This window comes from Haliaeetus leucocephalus, unplaced genomic scaffold, assembly GCF_000737465.1.
Source record: "Haliaeetus leucocephalus isolate CR32 unplaced genomic scaffold, Haliaeetus_leucocephalus-4.0 Scaffold848, whole genome shotgun sequence".
NCBI lineage: Eukaryota > Metazoa > Chordata > Aves > Accipitriformes > Accipitridae > Haliaeetus > Haliaeetus leucocephalus.
Window position 1 is genome coordinate 12,875,820 of NW_010973284.1, and position 25,677 is coordinate 12,901,496.

The 25,677-nt window shown below is 37.2% G+C and overlaps 1 protein-coding gene across 3 annotated transcripts in view; it reads left to right on the top strand.

The window, feature by feature from the left end:
- Positions 1-25,677, top strand: part of LPHN2 (latrophilin 2) — a 128,087-nt gene that overhangs the window by 89,894 nt on the left and 12,516 nt on the right. For 2 of the 3 annotated variants that reach the window (XM_010582560.1, XM_010582562.1), the window contains exons 5-16: positions 1,582-1,878; positions 2,425-2,528; positions 3,369-3,554; positions 7,539-7,722; positions 9,626-9,748; positions 10,020-10,225; positions 11,312-11,485; positions 12,551-12,760; positions 13,772-13,992; positions 15,271-15,337; positions 23,374-23,465; positions 25,360-25,528. In XM_010582560.1, the coding sequence (XP_010580862.1) occupies positions 1,582-1,878; positions 2,425-2,528; positions 3,369-3,554; positions 7,539-7,722; positions 9,626-9,748; positions 10,020-10,225; positions 11,312-11,485; positions 12,551-12,760; positions 13,772-13,992; positions 15,271-15,337; positions 23,374-23,465; positions 25,360-25,528 (2,033 nt within the window). Of the gene's footprint in view, positions 1-1,581; positions 1,879-2,424; positions 2,529-3,368; positions 3,555-4,605; positions 4,645-7,538; positions 7,723-9,625; positions 9,749-10,019; positions 10,226-11,311; positions 11,486-12,550; positions 12,761-13,771; positions 13,993-15,270; positions 15,338-23,373; positions 23,466-25,359; positions 25,529-25,677 lie in introns of all 3 variants that reach the window. The other variant, XM_010582561.1, reaches the window with a different exon arrangement.

The following is a 25,677-nucleotide window of genomic DNA, read 5'->3' on the forward strand; positions in this document are numbered from 1 at the left end:
TCAGCACAATTACACAGACTGTATTCAAGCAGCCAAGAATGAGACTGAAGAGAATACAGCCTCCGAAGAAATTTCCCGTTTGTGAGCAAGAGAGGGATGAAAAGCACATCTTCGCATTTAGTCTTTAAAAACAGAACGTGATGTTCAAAAACTCCACTCAAAATTCGTATGAAAATAAAAAGATGAATTCGTATTTGAGACTCCTAATTTGTTATAACTGAAATATATTTGAAAAAGGATTGCGAAGTAATTGTTATCTGCCAAACTACTGAAAGTTAATCTTATTCAAAACACTAACTTAAAAACCATCTGCTGAAAGAAAGTGAGGCAGCTCTTATTTTGGTTTTTGTTTATGATTTAATTTAGAGAAGATGCATTGTCCAGTAAGTCAGAGTACAAGGGCCTAGCAGAAGAAGAAAAAAAGAAAGAAAAAAGCCACTTTATCCACTGAAGTTAATCCTAAAATTAGCTTCATTTATTTCTGTATCAGTTAGGATTTTAAAAATACTTGATATGAGCTTATTTATTCCCAGCACAAGGATCTGTGCTTTTATGCGCCTATAAAGCACTGTGGACACACAGCGAAGATTTGGAAATAATTGAGGGTAACTGTTTCAGTTACTTTGCTCGCTTGCATCGTTTCAGCCGTTGCTCAACATACATTTGAAGGTGACGAACAGGAATTCTGGTCTGTTATCTCCGCTAGCATTAACTAGTACTGTCTCTCCAAAGCCTCAAACGGTGGCGTGGGTTGGGCTGTACCGCAGCGGTTCCAGCGCTGCGTTCCCAGCCGGGTCGGTGGAGGGAGCAGCTGCAAGTCCCAGGCAGAAGTCATTTGGCCTAAGCCGATCCTAGTGTTTCAGAAAAGATTAAACTGGGCACTTGCCACTGGCTTGAACGAGTTGTGTCTTCATACCTGCTTTATCCAAAAAGGTTGTTAAGGCCTGAAATGTTTAAACACGAGAACACCACGTACATGCTAGGCGCTGCTTCTGTTCGGAGCTAATCGGGCATGCTGCAGCTCTCTCAAGCAGAATGACTGCCGAGTAGGAAGATGTTATCGTAATTATTTTCCTGGAAGGTGTGTAGTGGGTGACTTGAAGTTTTGGGGTCTGTTTTTTTAAAATGGTCTCGTTAGTTACAGCCCACTGACTTTGTTGTTAAAACTGGACTGCGTTGTTTATGGCACGCTGATTCGAATGATTCTCTCTGTGGAGTTATTCCTTCTGCAAAAGTGATTAAGTAATCTTTAATTGCTTTGAGCGTGTTTGTTATGTACTGATAACTCACTAGTACTGCCTTTCAGCCTTTAGAAATGTAGCTATCAATTTTTGTTACGGAAGAGATTATTTGGAGAATGTGCTGAAACATCATACTGGTATGAGCTGGGAGTAAAAAAAAAATAAATCAAAGTTATATCGTAAGCACCCAGAATAGCAATAAGAAAAGAGTAATTTTAAGATAAAAGAAAGGAGACACCAGAGAGTCCTTTAAAACCACATAAATAACATTTAAAGAAGGGGGTTTTTTTATATTTCTGAAATCATTTACTTTATTATTACTCTAATTTTCTCTGTGCAGTGCCTACCACAGCAGTGACAATAACTTCTTCAGCAGAGCTATACAAAACCACAGTGTCAACCACTAGCACTACATCACAGAAAGGTCCTATAAGCACAACATTAGCTGGAGGAACAAAGGAAGGAAGCAGAGGACCCAAGCCACCGCCACCCATTTCCACAACCAAAATTCCTCCCGTGACAAGTTTTTTCCCTTTGCCAGAGAGATTCTGTGAACCGACTGAGGCCAGGGGGATTAGCTGGCCTCAGACACAAAGAGGAATGATGGTTGAACGCCCTTGCCCCAAAGGAACACGAGGTATTGCCTTTGAAAATATATCTTGATTTCAAGCAGACGTTTCAAAAGCAATGTGCCACTCTCTCATGGTGATTTTTTTTTTTTAATCTCCAGCTGTCTGTCACACAATTTTTTGTTACTTGGAGAATGCAGTATCTACAGGCAATGGTCAAGTTTTAATCTGCAAACGGCATTCGAGCATAGCCACAGAATTACATTGCGCATGCGCTGTTGGGAATCCAGGTCAAATTTTAGGGCTTTGCTTGAGGACTGTTGTGAAATATGCTTACAGCTGCCTTTCTCATTATGAGCTCCCCTCTGGATGAGCTCCAGGAAAAATCAAGGGCTTTTTGTTTGTTTGCAGAAAACGTCTGGTACTTTTCACTGACTTTTTTATTGCTCTTTGTAATCTACATTGTTTCCTTACGTTTTTGTCAATTATTGTCAACTATCGGCATTAGCGGCATTCAGAATTTAACATTGCTTAGGAGCACAATGTAGCCGATATCCTGAATGCATGCAGAAAAATGGTTTCCATTTCACTGTAGTTTTCTACATCTGTTATAGGAACTGCCTCGTATCTCTGCGTGGTCTTAACGGGAACGTGGAACCCCAAAGGCCCTGATCTTAGCAACTGCACTTCACACTGGGTAAATCAGCTGGCTCAGAAGGTTGGTGGAAACCTTTTAATCTGGGGTACACCAGTGATTAAGGATTTTAACTCTGAGCATTAATAATTCAGGTTTTTGAAGCTGTCTTTATTACTCTGTGTTCATTTAAAGTAGAAGGAGTTATGTGTACTTTGTGTGCAAAGCATTGGCCAACAGTTAGGTTCACATGTGTGTTTTGGTACGCTCTGCCTCTAAGTTCTTGTATTGAATCTGGGGTTATGTGTTTTCATCGCTACTTAAAACTAAGTAGCTTTGCTGGTGTTCAAAAAACAAAAGCTATATTTGCTTAATAAATCAAATATTATAAATCTTGCAGCAAAAACTGTGGTATACAGCAAGGTTTTTGGTTCAGGAAAAATTATACTGTAATAAATAGATTTTTGTCTGAGTGTATTAATAACAGTATGATTAGAGCGCAGCACCACTTTCTGTGTTTTCCCTCCCTATTGAGATTTACTAAGTTTATGAAAACTGGATAATTTGTTGTCAGTACCGGGCTACTTGACTTTCAAATGCCTCAAGCACTAGTATGAACAAATAGATTTCTTGCTGTCTGATAATGGCAGTAGAATAAAAGTGAGGATGAATAGAAGATCTAGCCCAAAAGTCCCAGTCTGATTTCTGGTTTTGATGGCTGTTAAGAACTGCTTTTGTGTGTCGCAGATCTAAGAACCTTTAATCTTCTGAGATAACGAGAACGTTATTGGTCTCAATTAGTTGCAGATTTCAATGTATGTGCAAATAGTTATTTCACCACAACAAAGGTACACGGGGAGTTGGAATTAGGAGCCGCAAGCAGAACAAGGGACCCTGCTGAGATAATGTAAATTGTCATTTCAGATCAGAAGTGGAGAAAATGCTGCTAGTCTGGCCAATGAACTGGCTAAACACACCAAAGGACCAGTCTTCGCTGGCGATGTTAGTTCATCAGTGAGGCTGATGGAGCAGCTCGTGGACATTTTGGATGCTCAGCTGCAGGAACTGCGGCCCAGTGAAAAAGACTCTGCTGGAAGGAGTTATAACAAGGTACGCACCTCCTGTCACCTCCTCCTGCTGGGATAACCTTTGCCCTTGTTTTTTTTTATTTTTTTCCTTTCAGAAATATTAATCTAGACTTTGTTCCCGTGTGCTTATAGTTCTGGAATAAACATGTAAGAGAAAACAGCAGTAAATACACAGTGGAAGGTTGCAATTACCTTCTTTAGGGAATAAGATATAATTCACAATAGTTGACTGGTCCTAAAATACATAGCTGTGTCCCTTATTAAAATCTGGAATGCGTTATAACTAGTGTGAGGGAAATGGGCATTAGCTCACAGAAATTCTGTAACAAATCAGCGTGTTTATGCAGTGATCCTTTTAACCCTGAACATGTAATAAAATCAGTGGGATTCTCCGTAGGTGCAGGGTTTTATTTTAATCTGACTTCCTGCAGAATAATAGCACTTTCTTAGCCTTTTAAAGATGCCAACATCACTTATAATTGATCTTTATAAAAATGCCTTAATACGCATATCTAAATAACATGAATAAGTGTTTTCTGTGGGATGTTATTCAGAGAAACATTTCAGAGAAAGCATATGTCTTTGTGGTTTAAATACAAATCACAAGTGTTACTACCAGTTCTCTTTTGCTCAGAGGAAATGCTGTATTTCTCAGCCTCTTCCTTGCGTCAGCTTAGTAAACAAGCTACAAATTAAACATTTTTTCAGCCTCCTTTAGAGAGAGCGCTCCATGCACTCCTCTGTTATTTTGGCACTAGTTTTATTTACAATCCCTCACGGCTCTTAAAAGAGTTTTCCCAGAGACAGATCGAGTGCCCACACAGGGATTTTCTCCTTTGACCTTTTCACACAAATCCCACCATTTGGGCAAAGATATCTGGGCACCTGCATAAAGGTTGGGGAAAAACATTTCCTGTGTGATGGTTTTTTATAGTCATCGCTGGACAGAAATCAGATAAACGTCCAGGCTGTAGTTCAAATTTGGGATTTGAAACACCAGGCTAATTTTTTTATATTTCTGAAGCTTTCCAGAATGTGTCTAACTTCTGATTTTCTTTTTTCTTACTAAAAAGCTCCAAAAACGAGAGAAGACATGCAGGGCTTACCTTAAGGTATCTCTCCTGTGCTGTCACCCTGCTTTCTCCCTGCTTCAGCAACCTGCCACGCTTTATCATCTTGCTGCATGATCCTATGTATTTCAGTCTTTGATAAATGTGTATTGTGCCCCATATCAACTGTACAAATGTTGGCTTTGCACAGGTATAACACTCAGAAAAAAAAATTAAACATCAAAGTTTATACCTCTTTTACCTCAACTTGTTCAAAACTAAAAGAGCAGAAATGGTTATTATCTGAATTGGAAGTAACATCTCTCTCAGCTTTGGGTAGAGGAAAAAGCTGGCAACTTAACAGAAATTACTTCAGCTTGGTAGTATTTTATATCAAAGACTGTTTAGAGTTGATTTGCTTGCATGAAAAATATACATTATATAGCCTGCTTTGTTCTTTGTGTATTATTATACCTAGTAAAATCACTCTTTCTTACAGTTTTAAGAGTTGTTACAAAAGCCAGATTCAGTGACTTCAGGATAAAATGTAAAGACAAACATTTCTCTAACTTTACTAGTAAAATGTGTGCCACATGTCCCATTAACCAGGCTATATGGAAGGCATGTAACACATTGCTACCTGATTTTCAGTTTCTTTCATCTGCTGTAGTATGGTTGTCTGTAGTGGCCAGCTCCTGCTCTGCAATACAATGCCAGTAATGCCACCTTGCACCTCTGAAGAAGAGAAAAAAGTCCTAGAACAGATTGTGTCTGGCTCTGAAAAATTTTATTGCACATTTTTTCAAAGTTTCTTTTAAAATACTGGTTTTTGCTTGTACTCTCTGAGATAAAATGTAAGAACAACTTTTAAAAAGAACTTTGAAATACTTTGCAACATAATAAAATAATTCAGACTCTTACTGAAGAGACATTTCTCTGTACAGGGTGCTTCTGTCTTTTATCTCACAGCCCGGGAAGTGGATCTGAGATGTCCAGTTATGCAGAAATTTGACAAAAAGAGACAAAGATCTGGAGAGAAATCCACTTCTCAAATAACAATAATTGTAATAGTTTTTTATTAGAAAATACTTTTTAATGGTAGAGGGAAATCCAGCAGATGCGGTTTGAGTAGACTGAGTTTTCATACCTCATTGTCAGTAGTTAACATGAATATGAGAAGAGCAGTAATGGGGTTGCTCCAAGAGCTGCGTCACAGGGGCCGCGTGGTCTTCCCACCGCCCACTCGCCTCTGTCTGAGAGGAGAAAACGCCTCAGAAATATTACTGGGCAGGTGATCATTTTCCACAGGAAAAATGCAGAGCTAGATTATCCCATAATAAATAAAAAGTGTTTCGTATTAATGAATGCATACCGTCAGCGCTGTATGGAGTTACACAAGAAACCATAGGACAACCTTAATTCCCAACCAGGGTCATTTTCTGTAGGTCTCAAATGGGCTTCTCTGCTTAGATAAGACTAATAAACCTCTTGAAATTACAAATCAAAAGCTGACTTACACTATGCAAATGAAGCAAGTTCCCACTTTGTGACAGAGGATTCATTTGTATCTCAGATTAGAGGCTCCAATCTGTATTTCTTGGTGACTAATGAATCTGGCCTCTGCAGACCAATTTCTGTTCCACTCTAGTTAATGGCTGCAGCAGTATCAGTGCGAGCATTTTGACTATTCTGTCTCCCATTAGAGAAAGAAAAAAGGCTTTAATGCCACTTCGAAGTATCTTCCACCTGCCAGGAAGGTCGTGGTGGCTCACAATGCAGACAGAAAGAGGATATTAAAATGGATTAGGCTAATTAATCTTGCTCTGACAATAGCCTTGACCAACTTTTCCTATTCGTTTATTTGCACAATATAGTATTCCAGACTGACATCTTTCTGTTTGTACAATGTGTTCTGTTTCCATTCCCAGTGCTTTTAAATTGATCAAACAAATTATATATGCTTAATGACACATTATGACTAGGTAAATGGGACAGAGTGAACAGGGTGTTTCAGCAATGCATGGCGTCCTCAATGCACAGCTACATTATGCATTAATGTAAGAGCCTGCCTTCAATTGATTAACTGATTACTCTGATTGATTGGATTATTTTGTAAAAATAATGTAATCATGTCACTGAATTCTTCTTCTTCCTTATTTACTGTTACTTTATATGCAGCTTAATGAACCTTAAAACATGATGATAGAGTTGTTACAAGAAAGAGTTTTTAAAATGGCAGCTTTTTTCAGTTTTACAGTTTTGCCTTCGCTGATAACAGGGACAGTCAGTGGACATCTTGTTTGCTCTATTGATTTCCTTTTTTAACTGACCTTTGTGCAGGAACGGGAGTTAGTAATCTTTTTAAGTATCTATGAACAGGTACAGGAACAGGAGGGGGAGTGAGAGTGGCCCAGGCTAATTTATATCCACTGAGTCAGCTTCATTTCATGCCTCCTGTAATAAAGAAGGCAGTTTGTCATAGACAAGTAGTTTATAGTGCTATGGCTGCATGAGTTGGGCTAAGTTTCCAGAAGAGTATTACTGTCTTTTTAGCCTAAGCTGCAGAATGCCAATTTTGGCATTGGTATTTCAAAATAGAAGTTACACATTTTGACATTAACTTTAAGGTGAAAGCTTCAGGCAAAACTTCTGGCAGTTGTTTTTACATTTTATAACACATTAATGAGACCGTCTTTATATCTGACATGAGACGAGTCAAGTCTGCATGTTTACCACATAGAGACCACACAATGCTAGTGGCTAACTGCACTTCTATTAATGCTAACCCAGAGAGAAGACGGAAAATGTTTTTATGTTGAAAATAGTTTTCTAGTGCCATTAAATCACAGTAAATCATTCTGACAGATAAGTATTATAATTGTCACCAGATAACACTGGAAATTTTCCCAAGCTGCCTAGGGCAATCAGACCTAATGACAGTTTTCTAATGAATACAGGCAATTGTGGATACAGTGGACAACCTGCTCAGGCCTGAAGCTCTGGAGTCCTGGAAGGACATGAATTCTTCAGAACAAGCCCATGCAGCCACAATGCTACTTGATACGTTAGAAGAAGGGGCTTTTGTCTTGGCTGATAATCTCTTAGAACCAACTAGAGTCTCAATGCCCACAGAAAATATTGGTAAGTAAATTTCTTTTCAAGTATAATTTAAAGTGCTGTGCATTGCTTTACGCAAAACAAGGAGAAAATATTCCAGATAGTGACATACTCTTTGAAAGCTGAGCTGTGCAACATTTGGTGGAAAGGTAAATGCTCCTGAGCAGGGGAGAAACACTTTTCTTGTTTAGTTCTTCAAAATTAGCATTCTTCTTTAGTGTCATTAATGCAGTGTAAAATGGAAAGTAGTTGATGTTGCAAAGTCGATTTACCACTGAAAAATCATTAGCAGAACGTATGGATATGAAGAGTGCTTAAATAGCAGAGTATGGATTTTTTGAGGTAACTGCTTTCTGTAGAGCTGCAGAAATGCTTTCCTGTTATATATAAACTGTTCCTAATGAATTTAAATTACTTTTTTGCAACGTACTCTGCCAGTTATATATTTTAGGCACCCAGAACGTAGGCCAAATGTTTATATTAAACATGACTACCTCCAGGTAAAAATGTGTTCAGTGAACTACATCTCCCATAATGCAGAATAGCTATGCTCCAGAGACTGCAGAATAGCTGAAGATAGTTGGAGCATAATTTGGAATTTAAGTGGTGACAGAGAAATGAAGGGGCTTGGTATTAGAGATGTGCAAATATTGGTAGGCAGAATGTGTTAAAGCAAAAATCATTGCTATGCATAAAATTATAATTCGTCTTCTTACAGAGATTAATGTAGTCTTAGTGAGGTACAAGGAAGCTTAAAGTCTGCTAATTTGAGGGGTACCGAGATGGAGACTTGGAATAGACTGCAAAAATGAGACTTTTCACATTTCAGTGTCTCCGTATTTGTAACTGTAGAAGATGATTCTGCCTAGTTTTTAATTTGAGTAGAAAGATACTGGGAAAAGATGGGGAAAGGTGTTACCCTCCATTATCAAAGTAACTGCACCAGTTGTTTCTGAAGGAATGTGGGTAGAATCACAGCAAACCTCTCTCAGAATGTAGACAAGCAGTAGACTGAACATGACTTCTTGTGATAAACCGTCTTCAAGTCATAGTAACACATGACTGATGCCATGCAAGACTGAATTCCCAGCGCACATACGTATGTGTGGCTTAGAGAAAGAGAAATCATCCCATAATTCCATACCTTTTGTTAGTTTATAGTTTAGACCTATAGTTAGCCTAGTTTAATATAATGCAGATACTTGTCAAAAAATTGACCACTCTGACCTATATGATTTTACATATCCAAGGGGAATCTAGCCTTCGATGGTAATCCCGTGAAAGCTTCCCAATATACAGTGTGTTATGAAATTAAAACTAAAGTAAGGCTGAGTGGCATCTAAGTTTTCAATTTAAAAGTTTTTTAGCAGAACCAATAAAATGGTTTCCTATAAACCTTTATACAGAATTAGATTTAGGAAAATAATTAGAAATTTTTTTTAGATATGAATACTGATTTAGCTAAATACATGGCATAAGTATACTTAAGCGTTCATTTGCTGACTGTTTTAAAAACTCTATATCTAAATACTTAAAGTTCTAAATTTGTTAGCAGAGGTTACTGCATAGACATTAGGAGCTTCAAAATTAACATTTCTCTGCAACATGTGTGTGTGGTATTTTTAAGTGGGTATTTTGGGGGCACAAATTAAAACAAGGTTTGATGTCATGTTATCAGTATTAAAGTGCTGTCATTTTAGTACTGTGCACTAGGTTTAGTTAAAGAAAATACCTCTGTGTGATTGAAACGTGCAGTACAGATCTGTCTTACAGTGGCAAGTGAGGACAGCAGTGTGAGAAAACTAAATAAAGACTGGGGGGAAATAATTGTCATCTGGCACATTGCAGTCTGGCCAAGAGACTTTCTCTGCATTCTCCTTTTTTACAACTTTTCTGTTTGGTTTTTTTTTTCCTCTGGTCTGCTTAGTTTTGGATGTTGCAGTGCTCATTACTGAGGGCCAGGTGCAGGACTTAAAATTTCCTCAGGGCAGTAAAGGAGGCAACTCGATTCAGCTTTCTGCAAGCACCGTGAAACAGAACAGCAGGAATGGTGAGTCTTGGGCACAGAGCACTGAAACTCCATTAACTTTTATAAAACCTACATTACCTCCCCTAGTTAAAATATCAAAACGAACCACAACAAAACTGCTCTGTGGCTTTTTCTTGAAGATCATGGGTAGCAGGCGTTTTTCTTCAAATCCATAGCCTGAAAATGCCTCTCTGTTTACTGATGCTTTATTGTCAGTTCATTAGAATACAGGTTGCTGTCTTTCTGTAGACCTCTGTGGCATGATGATGGGTTTTTTTTTTTTCTTTTCTAGGATTAGCAAAACTGGTTTTCATCATTTACAAAAGTTTGGGGCGTTTTCTCAGCACTGAAAATGCAACCATAAAGCTAGGCAGCGACTTTGCTGGGCGGAATAGCACGATTGCAGTCAATTCCCACGTCATTGCAGCCTCTATCAACAAGGAGTCTAGCCGGGTGTACCTGACTGATCCTGTGCATTTTACACTGGAACACATTGATGTGAGTTATGCTAATGAATTAATGGGAAGGTCATAAAATCAGCAAGAGAGAAAAGCAATGCAGAAAAATAACCTTTTTTCCATTTGAATTTTAAATGTTGGACTAGGTCAGAGACACAAACTTAGTTAAGTCTATGAACATAAAATTAAATGAGCGTGGTTCAGTGATTATTAGAACTTAAGTGTATTCTTAATGAAAGCTAATTCAGTAATCAACATGAAAATGTAAATGACTAATTTGTTTCTAACTGAAAATTAACTCTTACCTTAGTAGCAGGGTAGAAAAGAACTGTTAAGATTCTTGATGGTCTGATGTGGCAAGTTTTAATGGTACTTTTAATGGTACTTACCTTAATTTTCGACCAAGTTCTGGAAGCCTCTACAAATTGTTTAAATGCAGTTATTCTGTGAAGAATGAAGTATTGTGTCTTGTTTTGTTATACTTCAAATTTGTGTATATCTTCTTCACGGTAATTTATTTGATGTGTTTCTTTGCTTCTTAGTTTGGTTCTTTACGTTGTCATGTCTCACATGGGGAAAGTAAATAATCACTACCATGACAGAGAAGATATGGTTGGATTTTCTTCTCATTTTCCCTGTTTTTATAAATCTGTTTTGATTGTTTTTCATCAAAATAGATAGGCAATGAGCAATGAACTTTTTCCTGATGTCTGTTCACATGACTTTGGCCCAACCAAAGGTGAGAATCAAAGGAAAAAGATCATATTTTCAAATTCTCAATTACAGGAAAAATATCTTCAGAATAAATTCGTAGTCCTAATTTTGCAGAAAGCAAAAATGGCTACAATGTGCCATCAGTGCATAAAATCGTAAAATGGAAATTGTAATTGTTTAAAATTGGGTCTACAGTAATTGAGACTACACTTTAGAGTGTTTCGGACTATAAAGTCCCTTTTAAACTAGATGTCTTCCTTGTACAACATAGTCCACAATTTTGCTGATGAAAAACTTTATTGTCCGAAACATGCAAAGTTTAATCTAAATTACCCTTTACACATATTAAACAATTGTTGTTGCCATCTTAGTGTGTAAAATCCTCATTTTGTGTTATCCTTTTATCTCCCAGCCTGACAATTATTTCAATGCAAATTGTTCCTTCTGGAACTACTCAGAGAGGACTATGATGGGATACTGGTCAACTCAGGGCTGCAAACTGGTTGACACAAATAAAACTCATACCACGTGCGCTTGCAGTCACCTAACCAACTTTGCAATTCTTATGGCTCATCGGGAAATTGTGGTAGGTAATGATGTTTCTAGCCATTGGCAGGGAACAAACTTGTAAAGATTTAGCTTTAAATTTTTAGCAAGATCCAAAATTGCTGAAGTTTCTTAAGTATTTATAGCTTCTACCCACTCTTTCCAAAGCAATTTGCTTTCTGTAGCACTTTTCTTCCTCACCCAGAAAGTTACAAGCAAAATAACAGGAAAGAAAAACAAGGAAGGAGAAGAGTTTTCTTCAAGTCATATTTTAAAGTTACTGACCAACCTTACAACCATTTTAGAGACTTCCCCTCAGTACAGCTGGAGAGTTTCTGTAGGGGCAGCTATGCAAGCTGTTCCCTGGAAGCACAAGTGCCAGCTCTCCTTAGAGCAGGAGGGTCAAGGAGCTTCCATACTAGTCGTTTGAGTGCCTCTTCATACTCTGAAATATTGTTGTCTAGTTAAAGCATTTACTGGATGTCGGGGGGCCCGGAGCATGCAATATTTGCAAGGATATGAGACTTCTCATAAAGACATTGTATTCAGAAAGGTCGCTGATAAGGTAACTGAGATGACAAAAGTGATACCGTCACCACTGAAGCAGGGAACCTTCTTTAGCTAAACATGAGATTAGAGCTGGAATTACACACATAACGTATTCTGCATTTTGTCTTAATTGGTGTGTAAATCGTTGCTTTCTTCTCTGCTGTGGATTTGCAGGTCTGTAGGAAAGAACATGTAGTCTTATAGGAGGTCCCAGGGAAGGCTCTCTTTCTCTGCATCAGAGCCTAGTGGCACTTTCAAAATGTTATGTTTCTCTACTTGTTCTTGTCTGACAAGTTTACAGCAAGCCATAGGAGGAGTAAAAATGCTATCTGGTCTGGCTAAAATAGTCACATTTTTCTCTGAGACCTGCTCCTCTTCTAGTTACCTTAATCTCGCTCTTCTGGGAGGCTGACCTGGGACTGAGAAATTACTGAGTACATTTTGCCCATCTCATGTAATGAACAAGTAACTTTTCTGGATGCTACCTGTGAAAATAGGTTTTTGTTTATACTCATAAAGAGTCATATTAATTTTCTCCATTCTTGGTTATTTCTAGTACAAAGATGGAGTGCACGAATTGCTCCTCACTGTCATCACCTGGGTGGGAATTGTCATCTCTCTTGTTTGCCTGGCCATCTGCATCTTCACATTCTGTTTTTTCCGTGGCCTGCAAAGTGATCGTAACACTATTCACAAGAACCTTTGTATCAACCTATTCATTGCCGAGTTCATTTTCCTAATAGGCATCGATAAGACAGAGTACAAGGTAAGTTTTCTCTGTGTGTACTGATCTCGCTCTCTGAAATGACTGTTTGAAATGGATTTGAATTAAAACATGACAACACTGCCAAGCTTTCGGCATTCTGACACAGCAAGGCTGAAATAAAAGCTAATGTGATAGACATGTTCGTAAATAGTATTTACATCCATCAAAAATATCACTGTGGCCTTAATTTCCCACTGACTGCAATGTTTTTCATTTTCGGTTGAGAAACATCAGCTATTAACGAAGCAGGTGGTTAAACTTTTGAAAGAGGAGATGAAATTAAATGTTGACATACTAGGAACATAGATATATCTTGTCTCTATATATTCATATGTCTCAACAGCTATTGACTACTTTTTATATATATATATATATATATATATATTAGTACAGAGCCTTATCTATATATTTACACATTTTTTACATGGCACATTCATGCAGGTTTTTGGCAGTACTGGTGAAATTAATTCTGAAGCGATTCATTGGGTTGAAATCTAATAACTCAGTATAGTTTCATCCAGAACTCAGCCAAAGGGGAGAGAATTCAGATTGATTTCTGTTATGACAGTAGAAACTTCCAAATTACAGCAGACAAAAATGGCTTGATGGCCGCTTCATAATTTTAAATAAGCAGTATTTCATTTTGCTTCTAGAACCAACTGTTCATATCTCAGATTATCTAAACTGTAAGTCTTAAAACCATATCAGTTTCAAAATTAAAGAGTTGCTTATAAAACTGAAAAGTCCACCCTACAGTTGAAGACCAGGGGGTGAGAGCACAATTTCCTTATCTTCACTCACACAGTTTATCTAACTTATTTTCTGTAGCTACTGAGCACACATTAGTATTTTCAAATGTTCAGTGTATGTTTTTGGGTAGGGAAAACATGCCTGAATTCGTGAAAGATCTCTGATAGAAGTATACGCTGTTCTATTACACACTATTTAATTGGAGATGTAATGATGTGAAGATTTTGTGGTTTATATTTCCATCTTTCTTTTTCTTTGCAGATTGCATGTCCGATATTCGCAGGTCTCTTACACTTTTTCTTCCTGGCAGCCTTTGCCTGGATGTGTCTAGAAGGAGTGCAGCTTTATCTAATGTTAGTAGAAGTATTTGAAAGTGAATATTCTAGGAAGAAGTACTACTATGTTGCTGGCTACCTCTTCCCTGCTACGGTAGTTGGTGTCTCAGCAGCTATTGACTACAAGAGCTACGGAACAGAGAAAGCGTAAGTAATTGCAAGTGACCTGAGTGTTTTTCAAGTGAATAATTTTTTAAAGCCTATTAGCTGTCAGAGGGTCCCTGACAGACTAAAATACTATCTGAAAGCTTTATTCGTAAGAGAATGGCAATGCTGTGCACAAATTACAATCAAGTCTTTTGTAATTGTCTAGGTTCAGAGGATTTGTACTCTAGAGAGGCCGATTCTAAATTATGGTCTTTCTTTTAACACAAAAGATTGACCTGAAACAAATTGAAAAAGTAAATAACTTTTTGGCCTTAAATGTATATTAAGTAAAAATTCTCAACTTAAAGTATCTGTCAGGACTAACCACTCAGTTTTAAGCTAATGCTTCATTAGATCTCTTTGTTCAACTGCCCCTCTAGCTAACTCTTATCCTGAATTATGACAGTACAATATTCCAACCCGTATGTTTCACTTCGATAATATTTTATCAGGCGAGTAGAGCAGGAATAAAATTAGCCACTGCCTTTTATTTACAAAAATACAGATATATATAGAAAGTGACAGAAGGTAGACAGAAAACATTTCTGAGTTGCTGGAGGCATGAATTTGCCTTCCAATAGTGTTTACTGTGTCCTTTGATGAAATTAGTTACAGAATGGGAAGATACTGTTGACTACAAGAAAGCTGCTTGATTTTGCGACTGATGAAAGACAAATAAGAGCAATTCAGCAGGGAACTGGGCTGCATGAAAAACGAATTGCTAAGTGAAGTTGGCCCTAATAGGTTTACACATCATTTAGTCTGGTATCATATGTATTCTTTCTCTACTGTTCAACTCCCAGTTGGGGCATATTATTTATACATTTTTTTTTTTAGCAAAACATGGCATCTGAACATTTTCTGTCGTATTCCTCAGGAGTAAGCACTTTGCATATAATATAAAGTTAAAAGCAGATTTTGAAGATTACATTGAAAACCTGTGAAAAATATTTACTGATGTTAGATTCATTCGTCCATGACAGCACCTGTGACCAAACCTTTTGACTGAGAGAGAGCTCGTTTTGGTTTAGTTTCTTCTTATGTTAGCTATTCCTGATGATGTATTTTCAAGTTCAGTAGTGTTATTAAACAGGACTCATCTGAAGAGTTTCAGGTTAGGAAAAATTGTGGTAAAAATTAGGACTAAGTGGTACTGTGCAATGTTTATCATTGTTTACTGGCAAAATGTTAGCTTAAGAAGTATTTTTGCACTTTCCATTTATTTGACTGAGGTGCTAATGCAATTGTTCACTTTTCATTCTGTTTTTTCCATGATAGTTGCTGGCTCCACGTAGATAACTATTTTATCTGGAGTTTTATTGGACCTGTTACCTTTATTATTCTGGTAAGAACTTTGCTTTTTCCTTTCCTTTTAGATTGCCTCACAGCAAAGTTAAAAAGATTGAATATCATCAGTCAATACCATCCTTATTCACAAGACATTTCATGAAAATGCTTATAAACAATTTGTAATGTGACCAATGGTTATATAAATGTTTAGAAATCTTTAAAGAGTGCTGACCAAATGATTAATTGTCAAAGCTGTGGTGGCACTTCAGCATAGCCATTTTTTCCTAATGGCTTGAACTCTGAAGGTTGTATTGACATGTGTAGTCATATGAAAAATCATTGAAGTACTAAACACAGGGGTTTTTTTAAAGGAACCATTATTATTGCTTTCAATTGAGTCACTATTGTACACGTTCCAGAATTTAACTGCTAATTATCCAACATAATTATCTCAAAAGGGTGTTCTAACGCATTGGATAATTAAATAAATCTTATATTTCATTACACTATATACAATACACAGTATTTGTATATGTATTTGCATATGCATATTTTTCCATGACTACTTCTGTGTTTACTTATGCTACATGTAATGTATGTCAGACATACAAGTTCATCTGTTTTAGTATAAATAATAGAATATTATGTCACCAGTAGAAAGCATATACACATTCTTGCAGTCATTTGAGTAAAGACATTGTATGCATGCCCACCCATCTGTACACCCACAGCTGTGTGCCCCATTGTCCATTTAAGATTGAATGTTGTGTTCATACATCAATTATCCATTCTCTGAGCTCTTTCAGGTAAAAAGCACATAGTCATCTGTCAGCCCAGGGAAAAATATGTCACAGTTATTTCAGACTAATAATACCAACACTGCACAACATAGGAATTTGGAAGGAAAGTGAATGCAAGATGTGCGTTTTGGCTCACCTTGGTTTTCTCTGCTAGTTCAGTATCTTTAAAGCCTGGCTATGCTTGGGAAATATTCTAGAAGGCTGGTGCTGGGGTCATAGCCTATGTACGTAGAGAGCATTTCTCATAACTGCTGATAGTTTGGAAGGATGAATTAATTTGTTTTCATGCTTTTGAAAGTCTAAATAGTTACCCGTTCCCCTGCCTTTATAGTAGAGTTGTGAAATGTGAAATGTTAACAGAAGTTCAATTCCCTTGAATTTCCAAATTCAGGAATTGTATTTTGTCATTATTATTTTTTTCAGCCTGAAGCACATGCATCAGGCGTAATTTTGAAATTTCTGACTTTTATAGATCTATACACCAGACGTACTATTTCAACACTTTTTGTAGCTTATAGTTTACATTACTTCTCCATGTAAAAATAAACTGATACTTTGATCATGGAACTTGCTATAAAAAATGTACCTGGCCAATCTTTTGTAGGTACTTTATTCCTTTCTGGTATCTTCAATATTGAAATAAGCTTATATATATTTAGGTTGGTTTTACTCTCTGTTTATATCAAAAACTATTTCAATCCTTGAACAGTCGCTTAAGATAAGATAGTTGTGCAGTATAGAAGTTGTTTGAGTTCATTGGCACATATTCAAAGAAATAGGTGTAAATGTCAAACCTCATGTGTGTATGAGTTGAATTAGAAAAATTACAGTGTTTGTAAGATTTAAGTATAGACCATAATAGTTGTACAGAGTTTATTCTAAATACATTTAAATTAAATCAAGTCTCAGGATGATAGAGATTCTTTTTTAATTAAACCTACAATCACAATTGAAAGATATACTTGGTATTTTCAATATGATAGACAATATTATTCAACACAAAGTTGTTTCTTGCAATTGTTGGAATCATTACTAGAAAATTGTTCTAAGTTTCATGCCCCAATAGTTCAGTTACCTCAAGTCTGACTGTGTGGTGATAATTTTGCTTTTTGTGTCTAGCTTTTTACTTTATTGATACTGGGAGTATTTTGCTAAGTCACCTCTATTTCTTTCCCTTGCTTTAAAATAACATTTCACATGGGAAGCTTTGGGCATTGCTGACGGCTTTTTCACTTCCTCATAACCAGGTCAGAGTGAGAATAGAGGTGAAGGACATTTAATCATATTGACCATGTACAGACATAGTTCACTATTATTTACTGGCCATGACATTATTATCCTCCAGCAAATCATTTAGGCTGAGACGCAAAAGGCCTTTGGGAGCAGTATTCCCAACTTCAAAAATATGAAACAGCAGGTAGCAATCACAGCACAGTTCCTGGGAGTAATTCTTCTCTAGCAATTGCTTTGCCCTCTAATCGTCCCAACTGAGAAAGCAAGAGAGACTGGAGGAAGAAGTGTGAGAAGTGTAATGGCTGAAAAATAATATGTCATGTGCAGTGTAACCGAAGAGCCGTATTTGTAGTGTAGCTTGCTTAGTGTCAGTAGCACATGAGAATTTCACCTTGGTAAGCTTTTTAACATGTTAATCAAATCACCTTTACGATTCTCATTTTAATAGTAGTGTCAATGCACCTAAACTCTTTTTTGACAGTATTGCTTACTACTTCAATTTATGAATTTTTCTGTGAGTTTATAAGCTTTTGCACCTGTATCTGTATACAGGTGTGCACAAAATGAGGATGGAAAGTATGAAGGTCCTCAGTACATCTTCTGAGGAACTTTCAACTTCACTATTTCCATAGCCTGTCGTGCCTTTGGGCACCAGGGTTATTATATCTATGAGAAAAGAGCATGTAAGTAATGAGCGGTGGGAAACCATTAGTATGCCTGAAATGGTTTAATGAAAGCTTGGATCATGATACGTCAGGAGCTGTTCTTATCATTTGGACAGCTCCATCTGCATCTTTAATAATTAATTCAGTTCAGTAAGAGTTCAGTGTGCACACTCATTTAGAAGCCTTCTTCAGAGAGCACCTCTCTCGCTGCCAGTCCCAGAGAGAAATAGGCTTCTGCATGGCTAAGAGCAAAGATCTGGAGATACAAGAGCAGTTTTAGAGCTGCATTTGCCAGGTAACAAAAGCTCCGGGGAGTTCAAAAAGGGTCAGAACATGTGCAGTTCAGCTAGGTTACTTCAGAGTGGTGTTTCTGTTCTTCTGTCTTATCATATCCATGTCAGCACTGCAGGCTGTGTGGAATGAATTTTAAGCTGCTAAGCTGAGGCGGACGTGATTCAATTGAGCAGGTTCATGGCTATAAAACAAACAGCGCACTCCTGTAATCTGTGGTCAGAAAAGCCTGAGTATTTTTACTTCTGTGTAGATCCATATTCATTCATATCCAAGGAATGGGTGATGTTGGTTTGACTTTAATTCAGCGAAAGCTACTGGAGCTTGCTTCTTGCAGATGGAGCTGACATATCAGGTTGTTTAAGCAAAAGTTCCTAGGATGTCCTGTTTCACTAACATAGGAAAGAAAGTTTCTTTTTTCACGCAGGTTGAGGCATTACTTCACCAAAGTCAGTAGATGTGTACCTACAGATGCACACATAATCTAGCTCTGCATGTGAAAATGGACTGTATTTGTAAGTTTATGTGTATAAGTAACACACATATATCTTTCTATAGTAGACATTTGATAAATGGTATTTATCTTTTGCTCACAGGAGGAAATTTATCATAATGATTGCAAAATCTAGCTTTATTTGGCTACTAATTCATTGTACCTGCAACTAATTCCAATCCATTAGTTGTCTGTGCAGGTTATTACATCCACTTTTTTAAAAAGTTAATTTGACTTGGAAGACACCCCCTCTCAAAATTACATAGGTTTCAGGTGCCAGAAAGACAAAATTCCTACTTAGGCCATTTTTCATGTCCAGTACCTTCTGATTTCCAAACCAGAAATGGCCCTCTGTGTGTTGGCTATGAAATAAGCATGATCTTCCAGGGTGCTGCATTTTATTATTGCCATAAACATTCTTCAAATTTTATATTTTTAAGTAGTTACTTTTTATTTTTTAATATATTTCTAATTGTCTTTCTTTCACTACATTCTATCCAATTACACTTGTTATATTAAGAGATAAGTAGGCATTGGTGTTTTAAAAGGTGCTCTAATTTTTTTTTTTTTTTTACTTTTGCATACGTTTCTAAAATCAGAGCATAGATTAAGCTAGTTCTGTATGTAATCCAGTATCCTGTCTCTTATAGTGGATAATATATTTTAGAAATTACAGCAAAAACCTAGTGTAAACATTAATGAAATACTATCAATCCAAGTTTTTCCTTACTGTTATCAGCTAATGTTTTAAGAGATCTCACATTATAGCTCCACCTACTGTAACTGTGTGTTTTGTCACTCTCAGTATCACGGCAGAATCTTCAAATCTGAACCTGATGCCTGACCAGACTTTTAAATTCTTATTTTTAGCCTTCAAAAAAGTGTTGGTATGATTTTCAGAACTACAGCATGGAAAAGATTTTGCTGACTTTTGCAAGGGTATAATTTCACGACTGTTTGAGATGTATACGCTGTGGCTGTGTGTGTGTTTACACAATGTATTTTTATTTTTTATTATCATTGAAGGAGAGCAGTACTGTTCAGGTGCAGATTTTGGTTCATCTGGGATGGATGCAGCCCACCTGTCAGGATGAGCCCCAGCCAGTCACTAGCCCTTGATGTTATATGACGTGACGAGAAGGTCGTCATTGTCAGAGGTCCATTTTTTCTCTTACAAGTTTGCTTTCAAAAGCCCGTCTTGCCATTCATGTGGACCTTTATGTGACCCCAGAGCACTGCATGTTTGCGGTGAACATTCTTCTTAAAGAAAGAAAGGTGTCCTACTCAGACCATCTGTAAAGCTTGGAAAACATCTACAGATTCATTTGCTTAGATCAGTAACAGTTCAGTCCTCACAGTCATGAAACAATTCAGGTTGGAAGGGACTTGAGGAGATCTGTGTCTAGCCTCCTGCTCAAAACAGCCCCAGCTCTGAGCTCGGACCAGGTTGCTCAGGGCTGAAGAAGCTTTCTTTATACAAAGTTGGTTACAAACAAATGCAAAAGCACTAGGTGTGTTTCCTTGTCCCCCCACATATTTCTCACTGAGAGAAGTAATTCAGCCATTCCTTCTAAAAGCAATTATTCTCCAACAAGTTCTGTTCCCTCACTGCTTAGTGCCTTGTGTAATAAAATGGCAGGATGCCCAAAAGTCTTAACTCATGCATTCCTCCAAAACAATCAACTTCTAAATGAAAAGCATTAAGGGAGCCAAAAGCAAATCTATAGAAAGCTTTGGTTACAGTAGTTGTAAGCGGGCAAAATAGGATTTTGATAATGATACAATGTGTAACAGAGATGCCAGCGTGTTTCAACAAGTGGCAAACCATGGTCTTCTGACTGCTGAAACTGAAAACTGCAGTATTTCGTGGTGACGGAGAAACAAGTATCATATGCTCTGTTGTCATAGTTACTTTGTCTTCAAAGTACAATTTTTGCTTTTTTTTGCTTTTTTTTCTTGGAATGACTTTTTCAGCTACTGTGATACAGCATTATTATTTCTGTGGGCTGCTTTTGGGGGTCTATACCTGAATTAGAATTAAAGTGTCTATTAAGAAACTGCTGCGTACAGTTATTCCCTAGTCCAGCAAGGACGTATATACAGACAGAACTAAGTAACTGCATAAAACCTGCTTACTATGCTGGAGCTTGGCTCAGGCACTGGGGTAGGGCTGTGTCTGCTTGCGTGACACCAAAGGAACCTCAGTATGTAAATACAAGCTTTTGCTTTTCATATGTCAAACCAGAACTTCAGTCATACAAAGAATCAGAGGATAAAAACCTCTTGTTTCATAAGGCAGTCATTTATGGGCTAAGCCATATCTATGAGTTTTTGATCCAAGAACGATGTTGCTAGTACAATACAGGATACTCCAGGGTAGCTACTTAGGCAAGGATTAGCTTCCAGCTGTGCTGTAAATACTATTCTGAACTGGATTTTGCACTCCCGGTTGCATAGGTTGCAGTCAAAGTTGATTTACGTGTTAGGATTGGCATGGGGCATGTCTCCTAGCTCTTAATCTGTTTGTTTTCACAAAAAGTAAATTAAAGTTACATTTTTTTAAGCAGGCTGGAGAAGTTCATGCTACGTCACCTACCAAAATGTGCAAGGAACTTTTTCAAATACATAAGAAGAAAGTCTACATGCGCAGGCAAGAAACTGAGGGTCAGCTCCTGCACAGAGCCCCATCCTCTGTCTGGTGCAAAGGCCAGGGAGAGAAGCAACTTGTTTTCTCACCCAGGGAACTTATGCAGTACAGTGGAAACCTAGATAAGAGGAACAAAATGATCACAATGATATCATGAAGTGTTTCTCAGCTGGTTAGTCATTATCTATAAGAATCATAAAAAATCATCAAGGTCATGAGATACTGACATTTTGATTACATTTTGCAGCAATGGAAATCATGCTTAACTTATACCGTGTACATACCTCCACTTAAAGGTCAAGTATTTTCTGTCAGTTCTTGAAACACAGACAGTAATAAGTCATAAAAGTTTATTTTTATTATTTGTATCACATACACTTTTTGTATTAATCTCAAGATATAATTGTAAAAATGTTTTACTTTGAATTAGGACTGATGAGGTCAAAAGCTGCCAAACACTGTTCTGGTGTTGAAAACTGGATTATAGTTCATACTGTCCATCCTGATTTGGGAACAGCAGCAGCAGTGGTAACTTGATTGCCCTTAGCAGTAGGAATTATTTCTATAATACATGTCCTTATTAACAGACTTTGATCAGAGCCTTGAAAATACTCATCTCTTTGAGATTGTTAAGACCTGCTCTTTATTAGGATTTGAGTGACATTTTTGACCATTGTGGCAGAGCTGTAGGAATACATCTGGTATGAACTGGTATCCCCAGTGTTACAAAAATTGTGAGGATTTTGACGCTGTCTCAAACCAAAGGCTCCCCAGAATGAGAGACTGGGCTTGATCATTCTCCATCAGTAACCAGTTGCAGATATGTACAGCAGATTGTAAGAATGGGGTTATAATCTGTCTAATATATGTGTTATAAGGATGTCCAAGCGTATTCTCCCATCTTCTCTTAGCTATCAGTTCAGCCATTTCTTGTGGACCATTGTACTAGTAGATAAGGATGTATGTCTTCTCCCTGAAAGGACATAGCTCCTACTGTTTTCAAACATACGATTTTATTTGAATTGTCTGCATGATGTAGGACAGCACATACTAATTACTCAAATTAACTGTATACCCATATTCTGCAGACATCCTTGTATCTGGCTTACCTACGCTCTTCCCATGCTTTGAAATCAATAGGAGAAAGGCACCTAGTACCTTTGATATCTGTGATTCTGTTTCACAGTAGGAAAACTATAAAAAATTACCTTCAGTATCTTCCCCAGTGTTATCTATATGAATGACACCACAAGAATAAGACAGCATAGTCCTTGTCTTCAGGTGGCATGCAGTCTCACTTCGACAGCATCCAAACTACAAAGGGAAAGAGGGCAGTAGGAGGGTGCACCACCAGCATATGTCTGTGGCACTGTTAAGTTTGATGGATTTGCTACATCTTTGTGTTTCTTCTTCTTTTTCTCTTTTTCTTTTTCTTCAGTTACATTTAAGCTGTTTTCAAGACCCCAGTGGGATTGTGAGAACAAAAGGAATAAAAAAAAAAAAGAAAGGGAAAAACCAGCAAAAGCGAAAAACATTCCAGAAGCAGGATGGGGTGATAAAAAGACAACTAGTATAGTACACTAAAGGGGTAACCATAGTCCTCGGAGGGAGGGAGGCAGTGAGATGGGGAACAGGGCCAGAGGTGACAGGCAAAGGGCAACAGGGGCCCAGCACAACATGCTGGAAGACAGAGATAGACTTGACAATGACAAGTGCTGGGCATGAGCTAAATACGGTGGTTCATGATGATGTGGTAAATTTGGAAAATTAAGTGAAACAAGGACTTCTAACTTTTTTTTCCCCTCATCCGTATTTGCAATCACCTTTTACAGCCTTTTACAGTTACCCAGTTTCACTACATATTTGAAAATAAACTACGGGGTTTTTGTTTAGTCTGTAACATCATCATTATTCAGCCTATTACTTGAAGTAGTTTAATTTCATTCTTATCTGTTTTGACAGCTGAATCTTATCTTCCTGGTGATCACATTGTGCAAAATGGTGAAGCACTCAAACACTTTGAAGCCAGACTCTAGCAGGTTGGAAAACATTAAGTAAGTGCTTTGTGTTCAAGTATGAGAACTATGATTATTTTCTGATTGCTGAACTGATTGAAAGCTACTCTCCATTAGGAGCACATGCCATTGTCTCCCAGCAACTGCAGATGTCAATTAGAAGCAAACAGAGCCAATCCTGCTTTCGTCACATTGTTGCTGTAATGTCACAAACGCCGGTCAAAATTAGATAATTTCAGCCTGGAACTAGTGCCAAGAAACTGTTTCACGGAAATGCCACAGCACTGTAGTAATTTCATTTGCATTTAAAATGCAGTTCAAAAATGATGTTCCTGTTTGCATGGCTGATATGATTATATTAAGTTTGTTTTGTTAAATGACTTTTTGATTTAGGGATTCTGAGCAGTTTCTACTCGTAATCCCGTTCTCCCAAGAGAATTGACTCTATTATTATTGTTAACTTGAAGATTATCTGCTGTTTTCATGCTAATTTAACAAATGTTTACTTTATCATGGTGCTGTACTGCAGTATCCCAGTATCCCTTTTGCAGAGTAATGTAAGTGTTATATAATTAACAAGGCTTTGGCAGCTCTTGCTTCTTTAGATAGTCTTTTACTGTATTCTGTATAGCTTTATGTTGTACTAAAGGTTTTTGGGATCAACACTGAAGGGATGGTGCAACTTTCTAACACTGAGGGTTGGATGTGAAAGGGTCTTACAGGTTTGCTTTGAATGTTGAAAATGGGAAAGGGAGATTTTCAGTAAGGCTAACATTGTGAACCAGATGTTCTAGATAGGTCAGTATCAGCTTCATTGCATGTTGCATGATGAGAGAGAGAGAGCTAATCTTTAGCATCTCTCTCTTTTCTTCCTTTTCCTCTTTCTGTCTTCTCATCCACACCAGTAATTACCGTGTTTGTGATGGCTACTATAATACGGACTTACCTGGGTAAGATAGAACCCTACATTAACAAATTTCTAGCATGATTTTTAACTTTACAAACTCGGTCAATATTGTGGATTTCCCTTAATTTTAATTAACTGGTCTTGAGATACCTGATTTGCTAAAGAATTTTTAACTATTATATGCCTTTATAATTTTAAATTGCTTGCCTCTGCATTTTGAATTTCCTAATTTTGACTAATTTTTATAGACAATTAAAAATGCTCTTATTAATTTCTGTTTCAATTCTGTCTAATAATTTTGTTTCTCTTTTCTGCTTATAATGCTTTCTAGCTATGAAGATAATAAGCCATTTATCAAGTAAGATCATTAGTTAGATGTGGAATTCACTGACTAAATTCCCTTTCCCTTTCATTCTGTGCCGTTCTCTACAATTCCTTTTCCTTAACCTATTCATGATGGAATCTTTTTTAGACTATTCTGTAGAGCAATATCCATATTTTTGTCACATTTCAGCAGGGTTTCTTCATGCGGAAGTTAGATCATCTAGCTTCAGTTTAGCTGAGTTTATCGAAGCATTAAAGATTTGGGCTCTAGGCATTTAATCTGCTGTTTAACCTTTGTGCATTTGTGTTAACATTATTTGGTGTCATATGGTAGCACCACTGTTTAAAATCTATGGTGTGATTAGTGGCTAAGCCAGATTTATCAATCTCTTTTCTAAAAGCAGATAAAGCAATGGAGTAGCTGGGGCTTCTGCTATACTTCTGCATTTCAAAATAGTTTTGACATCCTATGCAGCTCTTGAGAAAGAAAAAGGTCATATCTACTCTTGCTGCTTTCACTGGAGACTAAGAGTACTAAATGGAATTGTTCTTTCTGTAATAGATAAAAGGTTAAACCCAAGGAATTTTTACATTTGAATATGAACCTAGTAAAAGTCAACTGCAGGAACTGAAATGTTAATATTGGATTTGGTGACGTGCATTCTCATAAGTAATGTTACTAAAATTAATTTTCTTTTACAGATCTTGGGTCCTGGGTGCATTTGCTCTCCTGTGTCTCCTTGGCCTAACATGGTCATTTGGCCTGCTGTTTATCAATGAGGGGACTGTTGTGATGACGTATCTGTTCACAGTATTTAATGCTTTCCAAGGAATGTTTATTTTCATCTTTCATTGTGCCCTTCAGAAGAAAGTAAGTTACTGAAAACACAGATGCGTGTTCCCTAACTCCTTAAAAATACCACATATATTTCTTAAAAAATAGAGGAAAAAATAGCAGTGTCAAGAACTGGAGTATTTTGAAGTAGTTTGAGGAGGGGACAAGGATTCAAAAGCAGCTCC